The sequence below is a fragment of the Leuciscus leuciscus genome (assembly GCF_965113295.1).
Source record: "Leuciscus leuciscus genome assembly, chromosome: 14".
NCBI lineage: Eukaryota > Metazoa > Chordata > Actinopteri > Cypriniformes > Leuciscidae > Leuciscus > Leuciscus leuciscus.
This window is the reverse complement of record NC_138738.1, coordinates 11,935,052-11,952,909: the sequence shown is the minus strand read 5'-3', so window position 1 is coordinate 11,952,909 and position 17,858 is coordinate 11,935,052. Positions and strand designations below refer to the sequence as shown.

General features: G+C 37.1%; 2 protein-coding genes across 3 annotated transcripts; both read left to right on the top strand.

Annotated features, from left to right (window-relative positions):
- Window positions 1–2,441: 2,441 nt before the first annotated feature.
- krt18b (keratin 18b) lies at window positions 2,442–6,357 on the top strand. Of its 2 annotated transcripts, none has more exons than XM_082137279.1 (7): window positions 2,442–2,961; window positions 4,497–4,579; window positions 4,790–4,946; window positions 5,474–5,638; window positions 5,718–5,843; window positions 5,958–6,178; window positions 6,269–6,357. In XM_082137279.1, the coding sequence occupies exons 1-7, from the start codon at window positions 2,521–2,523 to the stop codon at window positions 6,297–6,299; spliced, it is 1,224 nt and encodes a 407-aa protein (XP_081993405.1). In that variant the 5' UTR covers window positions 2,442–2,520; the 3' UTR covers window positions 6,300–6,357. The 2 variants fall into 2 exon arrangements, with proteins under 2 accessions (XP_081993405.1, XP_081993406.1); XM_082137280.1 differs by having other exon boundaries at window positions 2,443–2,961; window positions 5,958–6,191.
- A 2,998-nt stretch (window positions 6,358–9,355) lies between these two features.
- LOC309513893 (fidgetin-like protein 2) lies at window positions 9,356–14,388 on the top strand. The gene is made up of 3 exons (XM_082189986.1): window positions 9,356–9,514; window positions 9,811–9,911; window positions 12,316–14,388. The coding sequence occupies exon 3, from the start codon at window positions 12,324–12,326 to the stop codon at window positions 13,155–13,157; it is 834 nt and encodes a 277-aa protein (XP_082046112.1). The 5' UTR covers window positions 9,356–9,514; window positions 9,811–9,911; window positions 12,316–12,323; the 3' UTR covers window positions 13,158–14,388.
- The last annotated feature ends 3,470 nt before the right edge of the window (window positions 14,389–17,858 follow it).

Here is a 17,858-nt window from a genome sequence, read left to right as displayed (position 1 = left end):
ATGTGTACGATTGAAACAAACACTCAGTTTGATCGTTCAAGGTCTTGAATACGACAATGTACTTCCGTGCATATAGAGCAAAAGCTCTAGCTGGAGAGCATGCAGGGGACTTAAAACATGAAGAAGAGAGAAGAAAGAAGAGAGGCTTGAACAAACCATGCACTTTTCCCCTGCAGGGCCGTTTGTGATTTGTATTCAGAGCTCTCGGAAATCATGGGATGGATGACTCATCTGGTAACCAAAGCTCTCTGGAATCTATAGACATCCCATCCAAACAAAGACACTGCAGATTGCACTTTTGACAGAGAAAGTACTATAGCCACAGACAAGATGCAGTTAGAATTCTGATCCAAGTCAGAGACACATTCCATGAAATCAATGAATTCTTACATCTCAGGTATTTTAAGCTGTGTATACAAACGTTTAATCAAAAAAAGTGAGTCACGATTTGTTCCTTGATGCCTGTTGAAAGTTTGAAGCAAGTTACAAACATTGTGTCAGTACAAAATTCATACAATACAAGTACTGCTGAGATAACTGAACTAAAAAAAACAGATAAACGTTTGGATTAGCATGTTAACCTTTAAATGCATGAATGTTGCACCAACCATTATTACATATTTTGGTCTTTAGTGACCCGGATCTATATCTAACATGGATGGAACTCTTACTGCCGCAATGGTATAAAACTCTCCTTTCAAGTTTCGCTGATTTATGCATTCTTTTGTTTTATGCCTGCAGTAATTATGAGTGAAACATCATGTCATTATTGTGCATCATACATTGCCACCTTGAGGAATAAAGATTAACTGCACTTGAGTCATCAGAGATTCAATTATTGTTGCGCAGAAAAAAAAAAAAGTACACGATTACCTACCTCGGGTCCCTAGCGACCCTGTACACTTTTTACAAAAAAGTAATTAGAAAACAGACATTCCTTTATAATTTTACTTTTTCTTTTTTCAAAGAAAGAAAGAAAGAAAAGATAGAAAGAAAGATCAGCTTTCAAAAATGCTTTTTGAAAACTCCTCATGTTTCTTTTATCTCCTGGGTGTGTTAAGCCTCAGGGTGTCTTGTTCTTTGGATCACAGGCATTTCAAGCAACATCTTCATCACAACAATTAGCTGTGTTATTGTTTTTTGCCCTTCTCAAATTTCAAATCCATACAATAAAGGTCAGTGTGGTCCAATGTTGTTTTGAGGGTGAGTAAATTATGACATTTTTGGGTGAACTATCCCTTTAAGGTCCTGAGGTTTTGTTTTGTTTGTTTGTTTGTTGTTGTTTAAGGCTGGGTTCATACTGTAAATTTTTTACGATCCTTTATAATTGTTGCCTGTCAGACTGTTCAGTATGATCCTAGTGAGATCTTGGGTAAAAGCCATGGCATACTGTGCAACATCACCAACATTTTATGTCCACATCGCAGCAAGACTACAGGTTTGCACATTTTCCAAGTTTTGTGCCATAACAAGAAATCTCTTCTGAGTTTGGTCTCAGACAGCAAAATTGTTACCAAAATCGTAAAGTTTAAATCTGGTAAGTAGAGGTTCACACTGTTCCTCATTCACCGAACTCCAAACATTCAGACATTATCTTGAGCTTTTGCCTTAACGACCTTGGTTTTCTCCAACTCCCAATTTATTTGGCGTGTTTAGACTTTATCAATGTTTTTTAAACATAGCACATCACATATTTGAGCAGTTATGTAATTTTGAGCAGGACCTTAAAAGGCCAAAAGCAAGTGAAACTATTTGTAGCACTGCAGTTTGCAGGAAGTTTTAGATGTTTTAAAGGGATAATTCGGGCAAAAAAAAAGTAATTTCTCATTTTGTTCCACACCAGTATGACTTGAAAAGTAGTTTTTTGTCCATACAATCAAAGTCATTGTGGTCTAATGTTGTTTTGAGGGTGAGTAAATTGACATTTTAGGCTAAACTATCCCTTTAAGAACTTGAGTAAAAAAAAAAAGTTTAAATCCAATCTACATGTGGCCATTCTTTTGGGAAAATGCACACATAGGTGTAGCCTGTCCCAAAGGTGCCTGATCAAAATCATAAACCATTGTTTTCTTTCTAAACCCCTGTTCTTCTCAGTTGGATTTGTCATTTAAGCTTTCACAAAAGCATTGTGAGACTGAAAGCACAAAATGAGCCTGATCTCAAGGCTGTATCTTGTTGCAGTACGTATATGTGGCCGGGGCCAGACGAGCTCAGGGACTGGCTTCAGATGGAGGGAGGCAGAGGGGTGAGATTGAGGCAGGAAAGGAGGGAGAGAGGATGTGGGAAGGGCGTTAGAGAACACAGAGAAAGAAAAGAAAAAAGTAAGGGGAAAAACGGACCATGTGGGCAGGGTCTTAGCTGGTCAGTGTGTGTGTGAGTCAGAGAGAGAAAAGGAGGAACAGAAAGAGTTTAGTGGGGGTATATAAGCTGCACAGTTCTCTTCCTGTGGCTCTCAAGGGTTGACTTCCCTCAGCGTACACTCATTTTCTCGTGCAGCCAGTACTTCACTTCTCCACCACCATGAGCTTCTACGTACCTCAGGCCTCTCACATGTCCTTCACCCGCTCTGTGCCCGCACATCGTGCTGCTAGTACGTATGGTGGGGCAGGTGGACAGGGCACCAGGATCTCATCCGTCTCTTCCATGTCTCTCCGTTCGGCCCCTAGAAGTGGTGGTCTTTCCTCTTCCTCGGCCTTCAAGGTGAGCTCAGCCGGCATGGGTGCTGGTACAGGAGGGTCCTTCAGGGCCAGTGCTAGCTCCTCAGGGGCCCAGATGGGCAATGAGAAAGGCCAGATGCAGAATTTAAATGACCGTTTGGCCACTTACCTGGACACGGTGCGCAGGCTGGAGCAGGAGAACAGCAAACTGGAGATGCAGATCAGAGAGGTCCTGGAGAAAGGTGGACCAGAAACTCGCGACTACAGCAAGTACAACGCCATCCTGGATGACCTGAGGAGGAAGGTGAGAGACATTGATGGGTTTACATGCTTTTCATGTGTGGGGGTTTTCAAGCTGCAAAAGGAAGCATGTGAGAGTTTGAGAAAGAGCAAGCAGTTATTTATGTGAGGAGGAGGACATACCAGATGTTTTGAACTAAAAAGAAAATCATAATCAAAACTTAGAAGTGATGTAAAAGTTTTGAACAAGCAGAAAATAGTAATTTTATATTTTAATTTCAACAAAACACAATGCATTATAGTGTAGTGTACTATAGACATCTTGCAATTTATAGTATGTAAAAAATTTATAAAATATAATATAATATAGTCAATTTACAACATAAAATATTTTTTTTTTAGTTTGTATGGATATTAAACTAATGAAAACTATGTTTTTTGTTGTTGTTGTTGTTTGTTTGTTTGCCACCAAAACCTGAGCCTCTTTCGTGTCTTAAGAATATGTTAACAAAAAAATGTGTTCATAAGAACCCTTCAGTGAAATAAAAATGCATGATCAGATTTCCGTACATCTCAATGGAGGGTGTGGCACACGCCCTGTTCTCTCTCTCTCTCTCTCTTCTTTCTTTTGAGCTTGTTCTACTTTTCATTATGCATTCTGGTTACTACCAGGACATTCCTCAAAACCTTCTAATTTGGTTTTAAAAATCTATGCAACCATGACATTGGTCAAAACAAATAAAACATTCACAATTGTTTGTAAAACATTAGAAGTATGTTTGACGGACAATAGCCAGCTGAAACTTCCTACTGAGTCTCTAAGTGGAGTCATAATGCAAAACAGATGTTGGATGAGCAATCGCACACACAGTCACAACAGCACTCTCTCGCACAACAAGAATGTAATGAAGAACTGCATCATTTTTAGCAGATGTGGCTGAGTCATTACAGAACATTTAGAGTTTAGAAATGTCTAATCTTTTCCTTAATTCCAGCAATACTGAAAAGCAGACAACTGAGCTAATAAAGAAAAACCTAGACTAAGATGAATTAGTTCTATATTCTTAATTTAGGAAAATAAATTTTACTACAAATATTATGACATTTCAAACAGCCAGATCTGATAAGTAGAAGCGCATGATAACATGTACCAGCTTCTGCTTTCACCAGTGCAGGATGTGGCACATAGACAAACTTTGTAGGCGTTATTGTTTAATTATAATTTCTATTTTAAATGTTCTGCTCTACACACAAAAAAGTATCAGACATACACAAATACTCTCACACGCACACATCAAACATATAGCAATAAACCCAAAAAACTTTTTTCATATTTCATAGTCTTGTTCAATCAGAGCAAGTCAGAGCAGTCCTCTAATGCTTCAGAATTGCATAAAGAAAGTTAATTCAGTAATACAAAACATGATTCCAGGTAATTAGTTGATTAGATAAGAACTCATACATCTGAACCTCATTCCAAGAACGCTGTAATTAAAACCATCTGACAAATCTTATCTTTCGCTACAGAAAGAAAAAACAATGGATGGATGTCAAAAACAGGTTTTGTTTGGTGAAATATGTGCTTTGTTTTGCCTGTAGGTGTTTGATGCCACTGTGGACAATGCTGGTTTTGTTCTGCAGATTGACAACGCTCGTCTGGCTGTAGATGACTTCAGAGTCAAGTTAGTTTCCATTATTACACCACACCACAAGCATATTGTAACTCGAAATCAAATGAACATGCTTCTGAGAATGTAGGCATTTTTAGAATCACAAAATAGACAAGCCAGAAAACATCAGCCTGGCAGATGCATGATGGAGGACTGTTGACATGCACACAGAAACACTATAGTGCATTACTTTAAAGACTTTTATGTGTGTGTGTGTTATAGGTTTGAGAATGAGATGGCCATCAGGCAATCTGTGGAAGGAGATATTGCAGGTCTGAAGAAGGTCATTGATGACACCAATATTGGACGCCTGAATGTGGAGAGTGAAATTGAGTCTCTGAAAGAAGAGCTTGTCTTCCTCAAGAAAAACCATGAAAATGTAAACAACCATTGCATAAGAGCCACTTAACACACACAGAAAGAGATTCTCAGAATAAGCTTAAAGACCCCATGATATAATTTGACGGGTCGTTTTTTTTAACCTGCACTGATGTATTTCCTATTAAAGAAGAAATTTGGGGCGGGACAAATCAGGGTGGTCAGCAATAGGCTTTTGCTTTAACACAACCACAAACCATGATTTGCAAGTCAATTGCAGGGGGGTATTAGAGGGAAGAGCTAATTCTAGAGCGCATTTGATTGTAGAAAAATCTGTGTGGTGCAAGATGAGTCATCAGATGGATATTCTCAGAAGGGAAATTTGAATTTTTTTTATTGTGTAAGTGTTTAGGGGTATGCTAGCATATAGATGGATTTATAACTTACAGACATAGACTAAAATACACAAAACTTCATGGGGCCTTTCAATTGATCACAGTCTGTTTTTACTTCAACAACATTCGAAATTCAGAAAAGGCATAATTTACTCCAAGTGTCTCAGATTTCTTTTCTGTTCAACTTTGACAGGAAGTTGGGGAGATGCGAAGCCAGATCTCCCAGTCAGGTGTTCAGGTGGATGTTGATGCACCCAAAGGACAGGATATGGCTCAAGTGATGGAAGATATGAGGGCCAACTATGAAAAACAAGCTCTCAAAAATGCAGAAGAACTCAAAATGTGGCACGAATCCCAGGTACAGAACCCTTGACCACTACATGACAACAATTTTGCCATGATCTAACAAACTAACCAATCAAACTCTTTCTCCTTAGTTGTCAGAAGTTCAGGTGCAGGTCGCTCAGAACACAGAGGCATTACAAGGAGCTCAGATGGAGATTAATGACCTTCGGCGACAGATGCAAACACTACAAATAGAGCTCGCATCCCAACAAAGCCTGGTAACGTGCACATACACGCCACTTTATGAATGTTTTAGATTTCAGATATCATATTTCAGATCTATAAAAGCTGAACTTTTAATAAAATAATAAGTTCATGTTTTCACTTTCTAGAAAGCGTCACTTGAAGATACCCTGCGGAACACAGAGCAACGCTCAAATGCAGAGATGGAGAAGTACAATACCATCATTCTGCAGTTTGAAGCTGAGCTGGGACAGCTGAGGTCAAATATCACAGAGCAGGGTCAGGAATATGAAGCCCTACTTAATATGAAGATGAAACTGGAGGCAGAGATCAGCACTTACAAGAAACTCCTAGATGGGGAAGACTTCAAGTAAAGACATAAAGTAAAACTTTAATTGTTATATTTTACAGTGTATCATACATACACACTTACTGATTCTGATTTTTCTTTGTTGTTTAGACTCCAGGATGCACTAGACGGCCGAGAGTGATATTACAAGCGGCGATCTTGAAGAGCAGACCACAGAATTTGGGCTAAACGACTCCTCATAATAAAGTTACAATTTTAGATAGCATTCACATTGAAACTTGTGGCAAATCTTTATCATTTGAAAGTCCCTTTCCACTATGTCTAGACACAACAAAGTCTGTCATGTTGATTTCATTTGGTTGTCATTTACAGGTTAATTATTACTTTACGTCAACAAAGCCTGTTCCACCCTACAGTCTGAGTTAACACAGACAATATGAGTTACAGAACAACAGAGGCAGCTTTTTAAACATTAGTTGAGTATGAGTCTTTATAATACACAATCCCATGTCATTGCACATTTATACAGTAAACCTAACCATTACACTTAAATGTGAAGAGAAATGTGAACTCGTCTATCGAGTCAAGGCAGTAATGAAATAAAAAACTTTGTGAAATTTGTAAAAGTGAAATTTGGAGTCAAGCAAACATGAACAGACATCTAAAATCTTTTGAGCACAGTACAATGGTTTCCTCTTTGAAGTTGTACTTTTGTCCACTAGATTGAATGGCTCTTAGTGAGCATAAATGGGTCCAACAAGATGGTGTATTTCACACAAAAATGCATTAAACTAAAATATTAGCACAGTGAGTCTAGCTACTGCTCATTATTCGGTCTCCAGTTGTCAGGTGGGTCAAAATTATTGTGCTCATATATTCCAAATGAAACAAAAAATGTGACCGGCTTTTTTAAGGCAGGACTTCCATTCTTACTGAGCATTACAATTCCTCCAGATTTAGTGCTTGGTTTAATATGTGTGGTCTAGGGATATTTTTTAAGTCAGCTGTTGGACTAACACCAAGACAGGATACAAAAAGAAGGCATTTGATTTAAATAATGTATATAGGTACAGATGTTTTAGTTGCCAATGGCATTGCTGTTAACTTCCACTAACAAGACACACAAGCTTGTTAGCATTTAATGTTAGCCATTTGAAGAGCTGTGAAGGGCCATCTGGTTTCACTCCAAGAAAAACCTCTTACTACAAATCCATATGAGTTCTAGTCTATAAAACATTTAATTTTATCAAGAAAAAAATTCAACAGTATTAGTACATGATATTGTGCTACGTTAGCTAATTTTCCTCTAAGACAAAGAAGCATAGATCAATCTGGAAAAGTCATTGGGATTTGTTTACTTGACTTTTGCACAATGAGCTAATGCCATGATAGCTAATTAGCTTGCTAGAGATCCATTGCTTGAGTCCTCCTAAGTCTCTAAAACTGATTAGCTGAAAAGCTTAGGTGGATTGAGTTTGAGTTCTCCAAAAAGATTGAGACACTGTGAATAGCTCCAAAAGTAGCCTACCATTTCTAATTAATCAACAAGAAATATAGTGCAGCTGCTTATTTGATAGCAGTTCTGTATGTTGCACAGTTACACTTTGGCTTCACAAAGGAAGTTTTTTTTTAAATAGAATTACAATAATAATAATAAAATTACACTGGGGCTAAAATATTTAATTTCTAAAATATTCTAAAATATTCTGAAAGAGCTATTATAGCCTATTTGCAACCAGACAGAAAGCAACGTAAAATCAGCTGAAATATACAACTTGTGGGCTGTATACAGTGTATACATATAAATGACAGTAATGCCATCAATGACCTGTTGCAAGTGTATATGTCATCTATACATCATATATATGTTTATCACGCAACAACTTAGAGTTTAAACTTACAACAGAGAGTGCATGTAAACGTAGAGAAGATGTAAGAAAAAACAAGTTTACATGAAATTATTTGGGGGAGGGGGATGTGTAAGTGCCAAAACAAGTGTCATGCCTAAATTAATGTCTGGTGAATAGCTTAAAATATATTAATTGATGTATTTTGATGGCTAAAATGCTACACATTATTAACCATAGAAACCTCCAATAGCCTCCCTGAATAAAAGTTGTTAGCATTCCCAATTAGTGTTGCATGATTTACTGGACAGGTACACAACCTGAAGGCTGCCATCTTTGCTACAGGAACATTTGTCATGTGATTGATCACCTGTCAAAGGAAAATAAGGGAAACTTTTTTTGTACATTGCTGAAAAACCTATTATTGCTCTACATTTAAATAGAAAGCAGCAGTGTTTAAAAAAACACTGATGGATTTAACAATAAAGTACTTTCTTTTTTTTTTTACTGTCCAATGAAAGTAATGATATGAATGACATTCTGTTTCTCTGCTTTGGGCAATACAGATGAAACTTTGCATGTTAATTAAGAGTTTCATTTATTTATTTTTTTTTTTTATTTTTTTTTATCTTTCTCTGGAGTCAGAGTGACCGGTGGTTATCAAGTCTCCCTTCAGAGACTGACATAGATAGCGGCTGTTCAAACAATGACAAACACAAGCATATGTTAAGCACATACAGTACGTTAAGGTTTTCAGTTTTGTTTTGACTTTTAAATATGAATTTTCTATTTAATATATTTCACACGGCAGGGAAAGGTTTCCACATAAATAAATACATTTTGTAATTAATTGTGACTTCAATAAAAAGAATGCAAATGATTATATGAAAGCTGTTTGGATGAGGGGAAAGGAAGAGTGTTTAGAACACAACAGAGAGCTTCTCCAAAGCTCATTTGTGTGGAAGGATTCCTCTTCGCATTCCAGGGATCTTCAACACCTCAGCAGTGGAATTACAGCCAACAGCACCCTCAGCTGTTTACTAGATAGAAGTTATATTTTGATATCCAGATCATTTTTATCCCTCACAAGGGTTGTTAAACAAAGCCCTCAGAGAAACACAGACATATATTAGACAAAATATAAGTTATTGCATTGGACTATACTTTTTAAAAAGCAACACCAATGCCATGTGTGCATGATTTATAAGACACGGTTGAATATGTTAATTTTAAACAAACAGTAACAGTTATTTTAAATATCCTAAAGAGATATCCATTCTCTCTCTCTCTCTCTCTCTCTCTCTCTCTCTCTGCTTAAATACTTTCAACAAAAAAGGAGGGCAGGGGGAGGGGAGGATTTGTGTGGGGGAGGGGCTGTCCATGTGGGCTGTTGTCACAGGGACAGAGGGAGGTAGTGCAGAGTTGGATAGAAGAAGAAAAAAAGAAGAGGCAAGAGACAAAAAAAAAGAGTGTGAGAGGCATGGCAGCGTAAAGCTGGGAATTTACTTATAACTGCAACAGCGCAATGGGGATTCACAGAGAGGGACTGGTATGTTTCTTAATGCATGTGGAATACAATGACAGCTTTTATCTGTTTACATTTTTAAAACCACTCTGTCTTCATCTGTCTCTCATTATCTGTTAATAGTCTTTTGCTTGTGAAGTTTAGGAGAGTGAGAGAGAAAAAAACATTTTGGTTGCACATGCATTTTGTGTTTATTATAATGTCTACTGTTTGTTCCTTTTGGTTTGTATGGTTATGGGTATGTGAGATTTTAAGATGGTGCAATTTTAATTTTAAGAAAGTGTGACATGCAAAGTATTATTTATCTCTCTTTCTTTCAGGTATCTGTGTTTATGAGCAATGGTAGAAAGATGTGTACACCCCAATAGTATTTACAATCAAGAATAACACGCTGGTACAGAATTCTGGTTAAAACAGCATGGTGAGTTAATGCACAATGCAATAATAATAATATTAATAATTGCATATTTATTATATGTCTGTGTAGATGTGTGCATATGTTGGATAAGATTCTGCTGGAAAGTGTGTGCTCAGCAGTAGCCAGAGAAGAGTAATGACTTTACCAGCTGTTTCTTTGCTTTCAGCTCATTAGCCTTTTCACTATATCAAGGGAAGAATAATATGTCTTGAATATAATTTGTTTTACTGATAAAACAAAAACCTTTATTTAGATTTACATTTTCAAACTAAAGGATGGCAAACATCTAATCAAAGGTCATTTGCAGTGCATGGAATTATGTAATATAATGACTAATACATTTAGCATCACAGATCTTCAGCCATTTAAATAACTCTTCTTATGATGTCAAATCTGGAGCGTGTGTGTGTGTGTGTGTGTGTGTGTGTGTGTGTGTGTGTGTGTGTGTGTGTGTGTGAGAGAGAGAGAGAGAGTAAGTGTGTATATGTGTTTGTGTGTGTGTAGAGGATGTGCTTTGTAAAAAGATTCCAGGCTGAATTCTTGGCATTCCGGGTGTAGCCATATTTATGGATGGGATCCTGTATCTTCAGCGGAAGTTCTAGGAAGTGTGTCAATTGGAGGGAAGCAACATAAAGATATAAAGACATAGATAAAAAGCAGATTTGTATATAGAAACAAGCATTTGAAATATTTTTAAATGAACAAGGGTAGTTGTGTTTCGCAAGGGTTTGTTGGGATTTGCGAGGAATCTGGAATCTCTAGAACCCTGGCTAATATGTTAATGTTCGTGTATATTTGTTTAAAATGCTCTTAAATTCTTACTGTGCTGTCAGTCTTCTACCCTCTCTAGAACTTCGCTCTAATCTGTCGATTCTAATCTGCCTTCATCTTCCAGAAGGCACACGAAAATAGACACACATGCACACACACATATAAATATAACTGGTTGTAAATCCAGCGTTCAATCGCTCATTTAAATCGTCTTCCCCTCATCAAAATGTGTGAGGATGATGTGTGCAAGGTTACTGAGATTACACTCGCACAGATTAAGATGCAAAGAATAGAGCACATCTAGTCCAGATTACTAAGCGGTTCCATATGGTGAATTCTTGTTGCAGTCCAGTTGTGAACTTGAAGTGGTTTTGTGAAACCAATAAACCTCGTGATTTTGGTATTATTTTCTATTCCTGGTGGAGAAACGATGCACAAGGTAGCTAAAGGAGCTATTTAAAGGGAAGGTTTACTCAAAAATTTAAATTCTGTCATCATTTACTCACATGTTTGGAATGAGGGTGAGTAAATTATAGTTCTTATGAATTATTTAAATAATAATAGGTAAACTGTCCTTTCTCTGTCATTATTTCTCAGTGATGAATAAAAAGTACTAATAACACAATACAGAATTTTCAGAATTTGTATTTTTTTGTCGAACTATCCCTTTAGAGGCCTCCTCTAGCTATCTTTTGCACTTACATTTTAAGTAGAATCAAATTGGCTTTACAACTCATTTCAACTAAAATTATATTAAACTGACTTTTACAAATTTAGTTGAATCTAATATAACAAATGAAATTGCTTCAATTATTTTGATGAGTTAAAGAAATGTAAAAAAACAAAAAAAAAAACATGCTGTCATGACTTAGTGATAATGTCCTTTTTTACAGTAACATCATGCAGAATTTTCAGAATTTAATTTTTTTGGTGAACTATGCCTTTAAATACATCTAGCTATAATGCGCATCTTTTCTCAGCGATGAATTAAAAGTAATAGTAAATAAACTATTAACTAATACAGTAAAAGTGACTCTTTAATCATCTCTTTTTTCTATCTTTTTCATTATTTCTCAACGAGGAATAAAAAGTAGATAGTAATACCATGCAGAACTTTCCTTTTTGCATAAACTGTCCCTTAAATACCTCTTCTAGCTATCTTGTGCCTCATGTTTCAACGATGAATACAAAGTAATAGTAACATTTACTGTTTTCTGAATTTTCATTTTTTCATCCCTTTAAAGGGATACTCCACTTTAAAATGAAAATTCTGTCATTATACTCACCCTCATGTTGTTTCAAACCTATATGAATTTCTTTCTTCTGCTGAACAGAAAGGAAGATATTTAGAAGAATGTCAGTAACCAGACAGTTTCTGGTCTCATTGACTTCCATAGTATATATTTTTTCCTACTATGGAAGTCAATGAGACCAGAAACTGTCTGGTTACTGACATTCTTCTAAATATCTTCCTTTCTGTTCAGCAGAAGAAAGAAATTAATACAGGTTTGAATCAACATGAGGGTGAGTATATGATGACAGAATTTTCATTTTAAAGTGGAGTATCCCTTTAAAACAGATGCCATCAAGTATTCTTTTAGCAATTAATTTATCATTATATATTTTGATTTTCCAGGTGTGGCAATGATGTGGTCATCTGAGTGGGCGGAGCAACACTATGATGTCTCCTCCACCACATCATCTCCAGGTCACCCTAAGCCCCTCCCATTTCCTCAGCCCGGTCGTCCTGCGTTCTCAGGCTACACTGATGACATCACTGCCCTCAGTGCCTCTAGCTTGCTAAAGCGCTATGCTGAGAGGTATTCCTTCAACTCGGCCTTACCAGAACATGGGGGTTTCCTGAGAAGTGAGCAGCACCAGGAGCCGTGGCCTGGGGGGTACAGCACGGACGGGCCTCCCGGTTTAGACCCACTGAAGGGGAGCGGAAGTGATCTTTCAGAGCAGCAGTACAGCAGCGGACCCACGTCTCAGGATTACCCTTCATCCTACAGCAGCCAACATCTGCTACCTAAACCATCCTACCTTCCGTCACCAGCGTTTGCCTTGCCGTCTGCATACCTGACCCCCGCACCAGGCTACACTTATCCCCAGCAATGCGGTCTGACGGCCAGTTACCCCCACAGCACCCCTGCTCTGCTGCCCTCGGGCCTACACACCCCCACACCTCTTCACAGCAGCCACGGTGCTGCTGATCTCCCACGCAACAGGAAGTTTGGCTTCGACCAGTCCAAAACTGCCAGAGTGTCACCTTACACAATCAGGGACAAGAGCGAACGGCAGAACAGCGACAGCGGTGGAAATGTCAATGAAAGCTGTGGGACGGATATTCAGAGCTACAGGCCCGGTAGACTTTCCACTCAGTCCGATCTCGAGGCAGATCCTGCGGGCAAGACCGATCATCTACGGCCTCCGGAGACAAGGTCTTACGGAGGTCCGGGACAGTACACATATCCCTGAGTCTACTTGATGCAGTCAGTCTATCCTTTTTTTTAAATACATGATTATAGCAATACTTGAACTTATCAAACATCAGGGCGAATATTATTACCGTATGAGACCAGATTACGGTCTGAGAAGATAGATGTCTCTCTTATGCACATTATTCCTGACTGCAGCTTCCATGTGACCTGTAGCACAAACACTCTTTTATATCCCTGAAATTACTCTTTCTTTTTTTTATTCTCTTCCTTTCCTCTTTTCCTCTCTCTCTCTCTCTCTCTCTCTCTCTCTATAATTATGTTGTGCAGTGAAGCACATTATGGTGGTGGCAAGCACTAATCCACCGCTTCAATCAATGAAATCCAAGCCAAAGAAAGACTGAAAGAGAGGAATGGAAAAGAGAGAGAAATATGGTAAATCAAAACACACATTTGATTGTAAATCAAAGCACACATATGAAAGTTTCATATGTCATATGATTTTCATACATTTTGTTAGTGAGCATGTCAGTGGTAATTGTCATGGATGTTCTTCAACACTGAAGTCAGTGGGATAAAACTCTTTATTTTAGGAATATTATCTAAGATTCCTCTATAAGCTTTGAATGTAAATCTGATTTCCCTCAGGAATTGTGAATGAAGCCATACTTTATGTTTATCTTATACATAGTTTTGAGTTTGACAGATGTTTCGTCTTTTATTGTCTAGTTAGTGTAGTTTCTTTGCCATGTCCATCATTTAAAAAAAAAAGTTTAACCTTACAAACAGTATTTCAATGATTAAAATGCAAAGTGTACAGAACACATAATATAGCTTTCACAGGGCTGCTGCAAAAAAAGGATAAAAGGGTCTTTGCAGTCTTTTCCACAATTCACCTATTGTGACGTTTACTATGGAAACCCACAGAGCTGTCCCAGCCCCCTGAGTTGATCACTGGATGTGTTTTCCTCTGACCCTCTGACCCTTCTCTGTTTTAAATGAGGCAAGTGAAAGAATAGAGAGCTTTTGTTATGGAGAGGCAAGCGGGACATACACTGAAATGTACAAACCGAAATTAAAATGACAGTCTAGCTAATATTTTAAAGTCGAATTTTTATGTTATTTTAACACACACGAATGAAATATATGGGACATACATGTACAATTTTCATCTACCTCACTGTTACATTGCTGTATGTTCAAAGTATGCAATTGTGTATTACGTCTAAATGTCTACCTCAAGAAAAAAAAAATACACAAAATAAAAACTATTGTACCAATACAGCATTTGCTCTCTTGATTTTTGTTGTTTCTCACAAAGGCAGTAATATTGTTAAATATTACAATTGACAAGTTTTTGAATAATTTCTATTTTATTTGAAAATATACAGTACTTTATTCCTGTGATGGCCAAGCTGAATTTTCAGCATCATTACTCCAGTCTTCAGTGTCACATGATCCTTCAGAAATCATTATGCTGATTTTCTGATTTTGGATTTGCTCAAGAAACATTTCCTTTATTATCAGTGTAGAAAACGGTTGTGCTGCTTTATATTTTTTGTGGAAACCATAATATATTTTCAGGATTCTTTGATGAATAGAAAGTTTAAAAGAGCATAATTTATTTGAAATCGTAATGTTTGTAAGAATTTAAAAGTCATTACTGCACTTTTGATCAATTAATGCATCTTTGCTGAATAAAAGTATTAATTTCTTTCAAAATAAATGTAGCTGATATTGATATAAAAAAAAATCATAGTAATGTATGCAGTCCTCAATACACAGTGATTTAATTATTCCACAATCTGCTAGTATTAGGCTTTACAGTTAACAGTATTCATGCTTAGCTCTGTAGTTCCATAAGGGCCATGATGCACAGCTGGTGCCGTTAGGTCACCTTGTATCCTGTCCAGGATGATATTCACATGTCATGGTCTCTAACTCCCAATAGAAAATCACAACCTTATGGCTGTGCAGATGTGTCTCTATACACGCCCTTCAATTGCATGGTCTTTCAATGAAAAGGTCAAGGGGGTTTTGTGTTCTTTTTTTCTTTTCTTTTTTTGTTTTGTTGCATATTTTCTTTTTTAATCAATATTTGTATTGTCCTTTTATTAAAACAGTGTTCAGTGATAAAGTGAAAATCTTTTCAAAACCACCGTCCCCTCCATCTACGTAGAAAGCACACTCAAACTTAATCGTATATTTATTTAATTTTATTCTATAATTGTAGTACAATTTTACGCTCTTTTCAATTATTGACAGTTATCATACAGTGTATTATTTGTGTGTTGCCATCTAGTGGCCAACCGTTTAAACACTCTCAAACTATTCTGAAAATCATTTAATATTCCTTCTATTATCTTTTTTTATCACACATTCTTTTTATTTTGGAAGTCCTCAACTCTCTCGAACTAAACACTAGACACAGATGCTGACTTTTGACTCTCCACTTCTTCCTTATGGCGACCCCCCACCCAGAAGCGCTCCCTGCAGTCACTGTGCAGCAGAGTGTGACAGATGCTCTATTCTCTCCGTCCACCCCCCACCTCCCAGCACACACAGCCCTCAGCGCTTTGTTTTTCAGAAGTTTCAATACTGTTCTCGCCTCAGTGTGAGCCGTTTCATCTTAGACGGATGAATCGGGTCTTTCGTCTTATGGATCAACATCTTTGTGCAGCCTAAGACCAGTTTTGAGAATGGTTCTTGGTCTACAAATTTAAATGACCTATACAGTCAGTATATATATATCAAATTCTGATTTAGATCAATCTTTCTTGATAACCAACAAAATCTCTGTGATTAATCTTTCTAGCACTTTACTCTCTTTTATACAACATAAAGAAAAATAATCTAGCACGTATCCATCTACAACAAAATCAGTGATGGGACATATGTGAAGGTGAACATCTAACATATACCGTATGACACATTATTTAGTAACTACAGAAGCTTTTTTACATGTTATTGTATTATTTGTCTCCTGAGGATGATATTCCCCCTGCAGCTGTTCTCCTAACACATTTAAAGAGAGAGTTTGCACAGAAATTAAAATTCTGTATCCATTTACTCACCGTCATGTCACTCTATTTACTCACCGTCATGTCACTCTATTTACTCACCGTCATGTCACTCTATGCTTTTCTTTCTTCTGTGGGACACAAAAGAAGACAAACATGTAAAGTGACTGTGTCATCAAATGTTTCCCAACATTTTGACCCTGTCAGGTTCAAACATCCTATGGTTAAAACAAATGTTGATCTGCTGGTTTTTAGTCACATATTTAAAGTTTAAATATTTACCACTTACACAAATTTACCAGTAACTGGGTGTGGCGCTGGGCAAAGTGCACCAGAAACACCAGTAACACCAGTAAAAACTAGACTAGTCCCTGTATATGTTGGTAATTCAGTCTAATTAAAGACATTTCACTTCTAAGTACCACAAAATTATACTGCCTGTTCTTTTAGTCAAGCTCTCTCTTTTTTAACCACCAGTCGGATGTAAGGACATTTGGACTTTTGTTTTTAGTGATTCTTTGTTTGGCTCACAGTTGACAGGGGTGAAGTGGAGGAATGCTCTTCAACAGCCAACAACACAGCCTTCAATTCATCATGATAAGAACACAGAAAGGGAACATACACAACCCCATCAATGACACCGAAAACAGAAACCTTAGGAAGTGTTTGTCAGCAGTCGTCCTTACAAAGTCAATGTTGCGTGGATCCAGCAACACCATAGAACAGTGATTCCTGAACAGAGGATGTATGCATACCTTGAGGACCCAGGATGTACTTTTGGATTTTTTTTATACATATATAATTTATACAACAGTTCGTTATGGTTCTCGGTTCTGATTGGCTGAGAGACTTTTCCAGCCATGCAATATTCTACAAGTATCGCTATGGGAACCATAACACCGTTTGTATCACTCCGCTTGCAGCATTTCTCACGGAAAGTGTCATGGCGGACGAACAAACTACCATAATTTTACAAATACTACTGTTGTTGTGTCATGGAATAGTTTTTAGGCGAGAATGTAGTTATTTAGACCTCAAATATGCAACTTATAGGTATATAAACATAGCACATATTTGACAATTTGTTTAGACGCTTTCCCAGATGCTTGCTTTCCCAGATCTCTTGTCCAGTCCTTCGGGAATTTGCCACTGGCTCTTTAGTGTTTTGACATGAAGTATAATTCATTTTGGGTATATCAAGCGGGCAATATTTGGTCTTATTAATCTATTGCTTGTTCCAAATTGATTTGGCCAAGGGCAAAGTTAAAGTTTCATAACATTATATTTATTTAACTGAAATCCTGTACTATAATTAGTGCTGCTTTTGTACTTTTGAATAAACTGTTTGCTTGTGTTTATTTCCTATTGGACTTCTTATACTTTTATAATGGCTAATATTGTTTATTTAAATATAGTTTTTTATATAAATAAAATATATTTTATATAAATAACATGCCGTATTTGGTATTCAGACTGTTTTTATGAGTGAGTCAGGAGCAAAGACTTTTATATTGAAAGAGACTGAAATAGCAACTTACAAATGTGTTGACTACCGCTGTCATGTGGAATCCCCTTAAAGGAGGGGTAAGCGATATTTGAAAAACGCTGTTTGGAAGTTAGTTGGACTGACACATGAACAAACAACAAACTTGTTTAGCCAATCAACATTATGGGGCGTATGACGGTGGAGGAGAGAGAACGAGCAAGAGGGAGATTTAAAG

Bases quoted from the DNA above. Each gene is read 5' to 3' on its own strand.
- krt18b (XM_082137279.1), top strand. From the start codon at position 2,521: ATGAGCTTCTACGTACCTCAGGCCTCTCACATGTCCTTCACCCGCTCT. The intron at 4,947-5,473 runs GTAAACAACCAT...CAACTTTGACAG, and splicing joins TCAAGAAAAACCATGAAAAT to GAAGTTGGGGAGATGCGAAG. The intron at 5,844-5,957 runs GTAACGTGCACA...TTCACTTTCTAG, and splicing joins TCGCATCCCAACAAAGCCTG to AAAGCGTCACTTGAAGATAC.
- LOC309513893 (XM_082189986.1), top strand. From the start codon at position 12,324: ATGATGTGGTCATCTGAGTGGGCGGAGCAACACTATGATGTCTCCTCC.